The sequence below is a fragment of the Oryzias melastigma genome, linkage group LG6 (genome assembly GCF_002922805.2).
Source record: "Oryzias melastigma strain HK-1 linkage group LG6, ASM292280v2, whole genome shotgun sequence".
Lineage (NCBI taxonomy): Eukaryota > Metazoa > Chordata > Actinopteri > Beloniformes > Adrianichthyidae > Oryzias > Oryzias melastigma.
The window spans coordinates 34,628,318-34,638,377 of record NC_050517.1 but is presented as its reverse complement, the minus strand read 5'-3'; the positions used below and the strand labels follow the sequence as shown (position 1 = coordinate 34,638,377).

Sequence of the window (10,060 nt, the reverse complement as noted above, 5' to 3'; positions counted from 1 at the left end):
CCGCGCGGACCAACATCTCCGTTAAAAGCCGCTCTACTCACGCGCGCTTTTCACCCGAACGTGACCCGGGATGACTCACGGAGCGGAGGGGTGACGCGCGAGGCTCCCTCAGTTCCATCACTCATGATGACAAAAAACACCCAAAAAAGAAAAGAAATAAAAACCACACACCAACAAGGCGCGCGCGCCTGTCTGCGCTCACCGGCTTGTACCGCGGGATCATGCTTGCAGCCTCGCTCCTCTGACTTCCACGCTCCCTCCAGATCCGTCACATCCGTTATTTGGACAAGAAACGGAACCGTCTCACGCGTCCGGAGCGCGTCCGGTGCTCCAAGTTCTGGGTTTGAGCGCGCGGCTGCAGGCAGCGGCCGTTTGCGTGATGACACGGAGCTGTCCGCGGTGCTGAACCCGGGCACGGAGGGGGCGGAGGAAGAGGAGGAGGTGCACGGAGGCAGACCTTCCCGCTCCGTCAGGAACCTGAGCAGGTGGTCACGGAGTCAAACCCGCAGCCTTTGAGCAGCAGGACGCGCGATGAGGCGTTATATAACGAGGACGCGCGTGATCCGGCACCAGCCGTCCTGCACGCGCGCGCTTTTCCTCTGAATTCTACGTTTTTACCTCAATAATGGAGAGGATTTACAGCAGATTTCTGAGGATCTTTCTGATCCGTTCAGGACTGGAAGCCCCGCGTGTATGGAGCTAAATTGGGACCAATATTGTTTGAAACCCAAATACAACAAATTGAAAAAAATATTGGTGTTAGGTCAAAAAAATGTAATATGTCCAAAACTTTTTGCTATTCTAAAAAAATCTTACCAGAGTATAAGTAGCTGCTTTTTCTTGTTTACCCAGGTGTGCGACTTATACTCAGGACCAACTTATTTGTGATATTTTTACAACACAAATAGACTCATAAATTTGTGATTGATTTTTCCACTAACAACCACTAGAGGGCGCTGTATTTTCTTCTGACAGTGCCAGTAGAAGAAGTGTTGTCCATAACAAACATGGAAGAGAATCTGATTTACTCTTAAATTTTGAACTTTTTTTCCTTATTTGCTTCAGAGCATTTTTTTTTACCATAGTAAATATAAAAATGCAACGTATATATGGTTTTCTTCTTCTTGATTACACGTTTTTTGATCCTGCTACCTATACTCTAGTCTAGTGCGATTTATAATCCAGAAAATAGGGTAATTGTTTTTAGCTTCAATAGTTCTGTTTTTGAGGTTTTAAAACTCAAAATTTAAATTTCAAAACTTGTTTTTCAGTTTCAAATCTGAAAATTTCAGTTTCAAAACTTTTGCGCTTTGGGGCGGGGATAACGCTAAAGACCAATCAAAACATGCATGAAATTTTCAGACCTGAAACCACAAAAAAAAGGTTTTGAAATTGAAATTTTTAATTTTGAAACCTACAAACATATGAAGCTGAAAATAATTACGTTTACTCTATAATAGCAAAAAGTTTCAGACATTTTATTTTTTTTTTCGTTTGGCCTAACACCAATATATCTGTTTTATTTATTTATTTACAATTTATTTGAGTTTCAAATTTTATCGGCCCCAATTTAGCTCCATACATGTGGGGCATCAGGATCCAAGATGGATTTATGACACGTTAATTGTTTAAAACCTTTCAAAATAAAACACTCAAGGCTAAAAATTTAAAATCAATTACTTCAAATTAAGACAAAAATGTGAGTATAAATAATTATTTAACTGAGACACAAACTGAACTTTGATGCTTACATTTAAGAACTGAACATTAAACCTTTTTCCAACATTAAAGTCATGACATTTCAGGTATAACGAGTCGAACAGCTGATGTGTGAGGAAGAATGTGAGAAGCCGGCATCATGCTGCTGCCTTTTCAAAGATGTAACAAAAGCTGCGATGAATCAGTCCTGTCATCTCTTGAAAATGCTCCGAACATTCTCCGCTCTGGGTGGACACTTTGGTTTCCCTGGAGACGGAGCCAAACAAAGGCAGCATTCGTTTGCAGCAGCTCCTCTGTGGACTGAACCAACATGTTTGCTCCAGGCGCTCCGGAAATACTCAAAATCTGACATCCTCGCTTTGGCGCGTTTGCTCCCTCTGAAGGGTCACAGAAACCAGCAGAAGCTTCTTCTTTGTTTAACCTTTATTAGAATGATCACAGTTTTCATTTAACCTTTAACAGACTTGCAAAGATCAGCATCTCTGATTCCAACCACTTGTCAGAAACACAGGCGACAAAATATTGACTGGATGAACCTCCGACATGAACCGAGACGGTGGCGAGAGGATATCGACGGGTGGAGTCGATCCGCAGGACGAGACGCTCAATCTGAGAGAAGAAAAGTCGAAGCGAGCAGACGTGAATGAAAGGATCTCCGGGCTGATCAATCCGGCTCCTTCAGCTGGTTGACGAGGCTAGAAGAACGTCCTGCAGGAGAAAGAAAGAAGGAATCATCTTCTCATTTCAGTCTAATCATCACACATCGACTTCTCTGCACACGAAGCACAACAGAACACACACATGCCGGCTCTGTATGGAGCTAAAGTCAGGCCAATATTATTCGAAACCTAAATAAACAACTTGAAATAAATTTTGGCGTTTGGCTAAAAAAAAAAATAAAATGTCTAAAACTTTTTGCTATTCTAAAAAAATATATTTGTTCTGTTTTTTTAGGTTTCAAAACTCAAACTTTCAATTTCAAAAAAATTTTTCAGTTTCAAATCTGAAAATTTCAGCACCTGGACTGAAGTTACCACCCTCTTTGATTTTGATTGGTCCTTTGTGTTAGCCCCGCCCCAAAACGCCACAATGAGGCCAAAAGTTTTGAAGCAGAAATTTTCAGATTTCAAACCGAAAAAAGAGTTGAAAGTAAAAAAAAAAAAAAAAAATTGAATCTGAAACAAAGTTTTGAAATTGAAAATTTGAGTTTCGAATAATAATTAAGTTTATTTTGGAAGTTTAAGTTTATTACATTTATAATAGCATAGCAAGAATAGCAATCTCAGATTTGACATTTTTTTGGCCAAACACCAACTTTTTTTTCAATTTGTTTTATTTGGGTTTCAAATAATATTGGCCCGACTTTAGCTCCACAGTTCTGAGGATCAACAGAAAAACTCTTTTAGAACGAGGAACATTTCTAGAACCAAATCTGTATGGAGCTAAAGTTCTATTCTAAAATAAACGTAATTATTTTCAGCTCCAAATGTTCCGTTCTTTACTTTTTCAAACTCAAAATTTTAATTTTCGATTTTTTTTAGGTTTCAAATCTGAAATTTTCAGTTTCAAAACTTTTGGCCCCGCTGTAGTGCGTTGGGGCGGGGCTAAAACAAAGGACCAATCAAAACCGATGAGGGTGATGGGTTCAGTCCCGCTGATGACATTTTCAGATTCGAAACAAAATATAGTTTCTATATCGGATTAAAATAGTTGAAACTGAAAAAAATTGAAATTGAAATTTTGAAACTCAAAAACCAGAAAATTTAAATCTGAAAATGTGTTGTTTTTTTTTAAATAGCAAAAATTGTATTTAAACATCTTCATTTTTTTTGGTCAAACACCAATTTTTTTTTTAATTGTTTTATTTGGGTTTCAAATAATTTTGGCCCCAATTTAGCTCCATAGTTCTGTGTTTCACTTCAGAAAGAGAAACTCAGTGGAGCTGGTGGACCGACGCTCATCTCCAGCAGCATCTGCTTCTGCACGGTCCTCAAAGATCCAACCAAAGCATTTCTGTCGAGACTTCTGTACTCAAACCTGATGATTCACTCATTTCAGAACCTTCTGTTTGTTTTCACTCCATGATCGCTGCTGTTTCTGCACATCAACCTTAAACTCTCCTTTACAGCAGGCTTAAGGTCATTCCATGAAGTTCTGAAGGTTGTAGAACTAAAACTGATTTGAAAGGTTTTGTGGTTTTCTGTCAGAGAAGCATCAGTGAAGGTCGCCGTGGTTAACCTCCTCCTCCTCCTGGAAGGAGACGTTTCTACGTCTGAAATCTTCAGGATTCCTCCATGTATGTCTGAGCATGTTCTGCAGTTGAAGTTACATTTGTTAAAATGTTTGGGAAGTTTTTCTGCTTCACAATAATTCAATTTTTTTCTTTCAGACTTTTCTTCAAGATCTCCTCTTGGAAACTTCTGACCAAAAAGCCAACAGTTCGGAAAAGTCTGCACAGCTGGGATTATTAACAAAACTAACCTTTAGAACCCAATTAATCCAAACATAAATAAAGGTGATTTTACATTTATATTTGTTGTTTTTTTCTAGCACAGGAGTCTTCAATGTGAACACATGAAGCTCTTATAACCTTCCAGTGTGGCTCTCTGATTTAAAGTCCCCAAACGACTATTTTTTTAAATTTAAAAACAATGTTTCCAGTGTTTTAGTTATGATTATAAAGTTTATAATGTTTCAGCTTCTCTTCGTCCTTCAAATGTGGTTTTGGTGCTTCGATGTGGACGTCCAGTCAAACAGAAGCAGATGAAAGAAATCCAGACCGGAGAGTGAAGAATCTTCCTTCACGAAGAGCGTCACCGTCCGGGTTTGGTTTTCAAGCCCCGCCCCCTGTCCTACTCCTGCACTGCTTTGGTCGGCGCTGCAGCTGAGCGTCCAGCGACGCGTGAAAGAGGAGGGATTCATGCATTTCAAAATAAAAGTCTGAGGAACCTGATGGAGGTTTGAAAGCCAACCTGGACCATGCCTTTACAGAGGGGGGGGTTAAAGAACATGTGACCGTCTGGAGGAAGAGCTTCCATCAGAAGACCCGCCTCCATCAACAGAAGCTGGATTTAGGTCTAGAGGTTCTGCCTGGAGACAGAAACATAGTGGATCTGCTGATCAGAACCACTAATGTTTGATGGGCTGACTGTCACATGTCCTTAAAGAGCGGGCCCAAACAAAACCAAGCGCCACACCACACGCCGCCGCCGCCCCCGTGTGGGAGGAAGAGGAGAGGATGAAGGTGATTACCAGAGAGGAAGCACTAGTGCTGAAGTACGTAGCCGTGTCTGTACAGAGCTGCGCTGCCTTCAAACGCCTTTCTGTTCACAGTGGGACTGACTGACGCGGACTTACTGCTGCACACACGCACACACCAGCGACCCATGATGCACTGCTGCAGCCGGCGTTTCAACAGACTGTCAATAACTGACTGGAATGCTTACACTTCATCCTCGTAGTCCTTCGGAGGAGAAACTGCGATCACCACATCGATCCAGTCCTGGGGGGGAAATAAAAAACTAATCATCCGTCCTGAAATGAAGACGCATGAGCTGCTGGTTTAAAACTGGACCGGTACCCCGCCGCTCCCCCAGGCCCGCGCCAGAGAGTTCTGTCCCTCCGTCAATGAGGCATCGACCAGGATCTTCCCATTTACAGCCATGAGTTCATCCCCCGGAGCAATCCCACCTACAAACACACACACATGTGCACGTACGGACACGTGCACACACAAAGGCATGAGCAGATTCACATGCACGGGAACACGCACACACACATGCACGCACCCAAAGGCATGCGCATATTCACACGCACACACATTCATATATAAATGTGCAAGTGAATACACAGACATGAACACGCACAGATACACACATACGTGCACGAGCGTATTGCACATGCATGTGCACATAGACATGCATGCATTCACGTGAATGTTCACACAAAGATACACATACACACGTGCAATCAAAGTCATGAGTATGTGCACACACACACACACACATGCATGCATGTGCACGTGAATACACAAACTTATTTATATGCAAGTCAACACACACACAAACGCATGCACAAACATGCATGTATGTGCACGCACACACAAAGACATAAATACACACACGTACACACAAAGTCATGAGTATGCACACACACATACAAGGATGCATGTGCATGTGAACACACACAGACATGACCATATTCAAACACACATTCACAAACACACCCCCTGTACACATACACACGTGCACACACACACAGTCATGATCATGCACACACACACGTGCACACAGACATGAGCATCTAAATACACACACATGCACACACATGCATGCATGTGCTCACACACACAAATCCATGATCACAAACGGAGTCAGTTTAAAAACAGAAACAACATCTGATTCCATTACAGGAAGTCAGCGTGTGTCACTTCCTGTCTTCACTTTCATGGTTTTAGTGAACTGACCGTGTTTGTCGGCCGCTCCGCCCTCATATACCGACGACACCACCAGCTTCCCAAGAGGAGAGTCAGCCCCCCCCTCCAGGGACAGGTCCAGCTGTCCGGCCTGAAGGACGGCAGACAGAAAGACGTCAGAACCGGAAAGAGATGTTAAAGATGTTCTCAATGCACGACTGGAATGACCTTTTTGATCCTCAGCAGCCTCACATCCCGGCCGGCTATCTGCTCCGAGGAGAACTGTGGAAGATGGAGGAGGAGGACGCAGCAAGAGGATCAGAGGAGGAGAAAAGCTGCAGGTTTTCTAACAACCAGATCAAACCCTGCTGAGCTCCAGCCTGCTTTCATTCTTTACCAGAAGATTTGATCCTCCAGCTGCTTATTCAACAACTAAGCAAGGGGGCCCCCAAACTACGGCCCACGGGCCGAATCCAGCCGACTGTTAGCATCAATCGCAGACAGAAATGCTAACAGAAAAAAACATTAGCATCAATCGCAGACAGAAATGCTAACAGTAAACACTGTTAGCATCAATCACAGACAGAACTGCTAACAGAAAACACCGTTAGCATCAATCGCAGACAGAAATGCTAACAGAAAACACCGTTAGCATCAATCGCAGACAGAAATGCTAACAGTAAACACTGTTAGCATCAATCACAGACAGAACTGCTAACAGAAAACACTTTCTCTTTGAGCCTACATACTGACCCTGACCCTTCATCAGTGAAGAAAAAAATTTTGTGGCCCTCACAAGAAAAAGTTTGGGGACCCCCGACTTAGAGAATTCAGATTCTCACCAAATCCTAAAAGTATTTTTGTTTCTCACAATGTCATGAATTCCTGATAATTTCAGAGCTCTTTTCAGAAACATCAGCAGATGTTTATCCTAGCAGACCGGTTCATGTCTCTGTTAACGTTCAGTCTTGATAAAGATGACTCTCTTTCCATACTGTACCATGGAGTAGGGGTCGAAGTCCTCCACATACTTCTGAAAGCCCTGAGAGAAAATAAAAACACATCAAACGGGTTCAAGTTCGTTCTTAAAGCAAAGAGCGGAGGAAGACGCAGAGCAGCGGCAGGTTTCCTTTGACAACCAGGTCTGTGGTTCAGTAATGTGAAGTTCTGAGGAGGTTCTCCCTCTGAGAACCCGGAAACTACGTTCAGAAGCATCCTCTCAGGGAGGGAACCTCATATCCATTCCTGCTATTCATCTATATCTATTCATTGCTGCATTTCATGCTGCACACTGTGAAAACCATCAAACTTCAGATGTTCAGAAGTTTGCTGTGACTCAAACACAGCCTGAAAGGTCAGGAGAACAGAAGGAAAGAGAGGATCTGCTGCTTCCAGCTGAAGAGGCCAAAAGTTCCTGAAGATCAACCGTGTTTAGGCAGAGCTCCAGACACCAAACTGACCGTGAAGCTACAAGCGGATCTCACCCACCACAACAACCAAAACAGCCCCCACATTACATAAACCAGGTCTCTGCAAGATGAAGGGAGGAACCGCTGAGGTCTGACCTCATGCAGAACCTCAGGCTCACAGGAGGAACCGTCAGGATTGAAGCAGCTCTGAAGAACTACATTTATCACAAATGAAACTCTTTTTACGTGACGTCACACATCAATCGTCTAGTGCAGAGTCGCTTCCGGTGTCAATGGTTTAGAACGGCGAAGCTGAACGCTGTTTAAAGCCATTTTACGTAAATAATCAAAGGTAACCTAACCAATTGTAACCAAAATTTGTACAATATTTATTGCATAAATGTCGTATTTGGTTGTATTAGTTTTCCCCTCATAGATAGTTCATAAATCAAAGGACAAATGTCAGTAATCCCGTCTGAAGAAGGCTCCACAGCTACTTCCCCAAATTCCTATGGATGATATTAAACGAGTCGTGGATTATTTCTCTCTGACAACCCGGTTAAAGTTAGACAGAAGTTACAAGTGCTTCACTGAATGCTGCTTGTTTAATTATGAAGGTAATTATGATTTTATTCTTTTAATCTGTGCTAATGCTAACGCTAGCATTAGCTTTGGGTTTGAGACGTGGAGCTGCAGAAGATCTTTTCTCACCAGTTAAAAGTTGCCTAAATTTCTCACATAATCCTTGTAAATAGAGCAAAAATCAGATAATTCCAGCGTGTCTGACATTGAAGTCAAACTTATTAATGTTCCGATATTTTCTACTGCGGTCAGTGAGCTGCTGTTAGCTCAGCCGTGGTTCTAACGTCGCTCCTCTTTGTTCTTGTTCAAAACTCTGTCTGATCTCCGGAAAAAAAAAGGTAAAAAATGATCAAATTAATTGAAACTGTTGCCAAAAATATGAAAGTGACTATTTGCACATAATGTTATAAAATACATCCACTCAGAGATTTTTTTATTTATTTATTTTTTACTTGGCCGCTCTTATTTTGAAAGCTGAAACTACGTGACTCAACAGCTGCTCTGAACATTTTCACTGAACCAAATCATTCCTGTTTTTACAATTATCCCCTAAAATATGCTGTAGAACAACAAGTACATTCATCCTTGGAAACCATTAAAATCCGTGCAGACATGCAGCCATGTGCGTCTTTGATGACGGTATTAAATGTGGAAAATATGAACTTCTATCCGTTTTTGTGCTGATTGCACTAAAAATACATGAAAATAACATCAGGCAAAATAGAATCCGTTGGAATAAAATCTGCTCAAATGAAAGGTCGATATTCTCAATAAAACCTCAACTATTGAAGGATTATTCAAATTTGTATTTTGATTTGTGAACGATCTAAGAGAGGAAATGAAAATACAGTTCAGCAGGACTTTCATAAAATACATTTTGTACATTTTTCTTTTGAAATTGGTAATTTTACCTTTAATTATTTACGTTAAATTGTGTCAAACTGCGTTCAGTTGACAGTTTTGCTGTTCTAAATCTGAACACCGGAAGTTAATATTCGCATATTCAGCCCTGTCGCCATTTTGTCTGACGTCACAGTGAAAAGAGTCTATTCACTAAAAGTTTCTTTCAATCCTTTCAGGAGGTTTGATGAGTCCAATAATGTTAGAAACCGTTGAGGAAAACGTGGTTCTCTTTCAGCCTTCATGAGGTTAAAGGCGCCACGTGTCCACGCGTCTTTCTGCTCCAAAGCAAACTCAAGCACGAGCTGCTCCATCAGGACGCAGAGGGGAGCGTGGAGATGAGTCAGGGAGGAGGAGCAGGAGGACGCCACTCAGGAATTCGTGCATTTACTTGTCGTTTGTTGTTTGACTTAAACGACGAGTTGAACGGCACCATCCGCTTCAGCATTTCTGGAGGCTGAAACACAAATAGGTGAGAAAAACAAACGAAAACCAGCTTCTGGTTGATGCTTCAGATACGGACCGACCATGAAGGAGGAGACTTAAGGAGGTGGGAGGAGTCATTGCTCCACCACAAACATGACGTTAGGGTTCGGTTTTAGCATTTTTCAATCCAGCCTGAACTCAGCAGATGAAAACATCATCATCTCTGCTGCTGCCTGCTCCTCAGAGAGGAGGTGAAGCTCCTCCTGCAGGAGCAGCAGGAGCTTTCTCCTTCATAAAAGCCTCAGGTCTCAAAAATAGATCATCTGCCCAGTTTCACCCCCCCAGAGAGGAGATGAGGAGACCTCCGGCTGGAGTCTGGAACATCCAGATGATGGAAAACCCTCTCAGATGTCTGATTGATTTATGTGCCTCCTGACTGGGAGGGGCGGGGCTTGGCGGGTGTGCTCCTTACCAGGCCGTCAGGGCGGTGGGCGGATCGGTGCGGTTCTGGCCGGTGAGTCTGCGACTGCGGCAGCATGACAGGCTTTGACATTACAGGAGCCATCTGTCGCCTCTGGTTGGGAGGGCTGGGAGCCAGCTGCTGTCAGGT

General features: G+C 42.6%; 1 protein-coding gene across 2 annotated transcripts in view; it reads right to left on the bottom strand.

Moving 5' to 3' along the window:
• Positions 1–2,124: 2,124 nt before the first annotated feature.
• Positions 2,125–10,060, bottom strand: part of ush1c (Usher syndrome 1C) — a 24,147-nt gene continuing 16,211 nt past the window's right edge. For both annotated transcript variants that reach the window (XM_024281347.2, XM_024281346.2), the window contains exons 15-20: positions 7,134–7,175; positions 6,362–6,415; positions 6,185–6,284; positions 5,300–5,409; positions 5,166–5,221; positions 2,125–2,427 (exon numbers count right to left, since the gene is read on the bottom strand). In XM_024281347.2, coding sequence (XP_024137115.1) covers positions 2,415–2,427; positions 5,166–5,221; positions 5,300–5,409; positions 6,185–6,284; positions 6,362–6,415; positions 7,134–7,175 — 375 coding nt within the window. In that variant the 3' untranslated portion in view covers positions 2,125–2,414. The remainder of the gene's footprint in view (positions 2,428–5,165; positions 5,222–5,299; positions 5,410–6,184; positions 6,285–6,361; positions 6,416–7,133; positions 7,176–10,060) is intronic.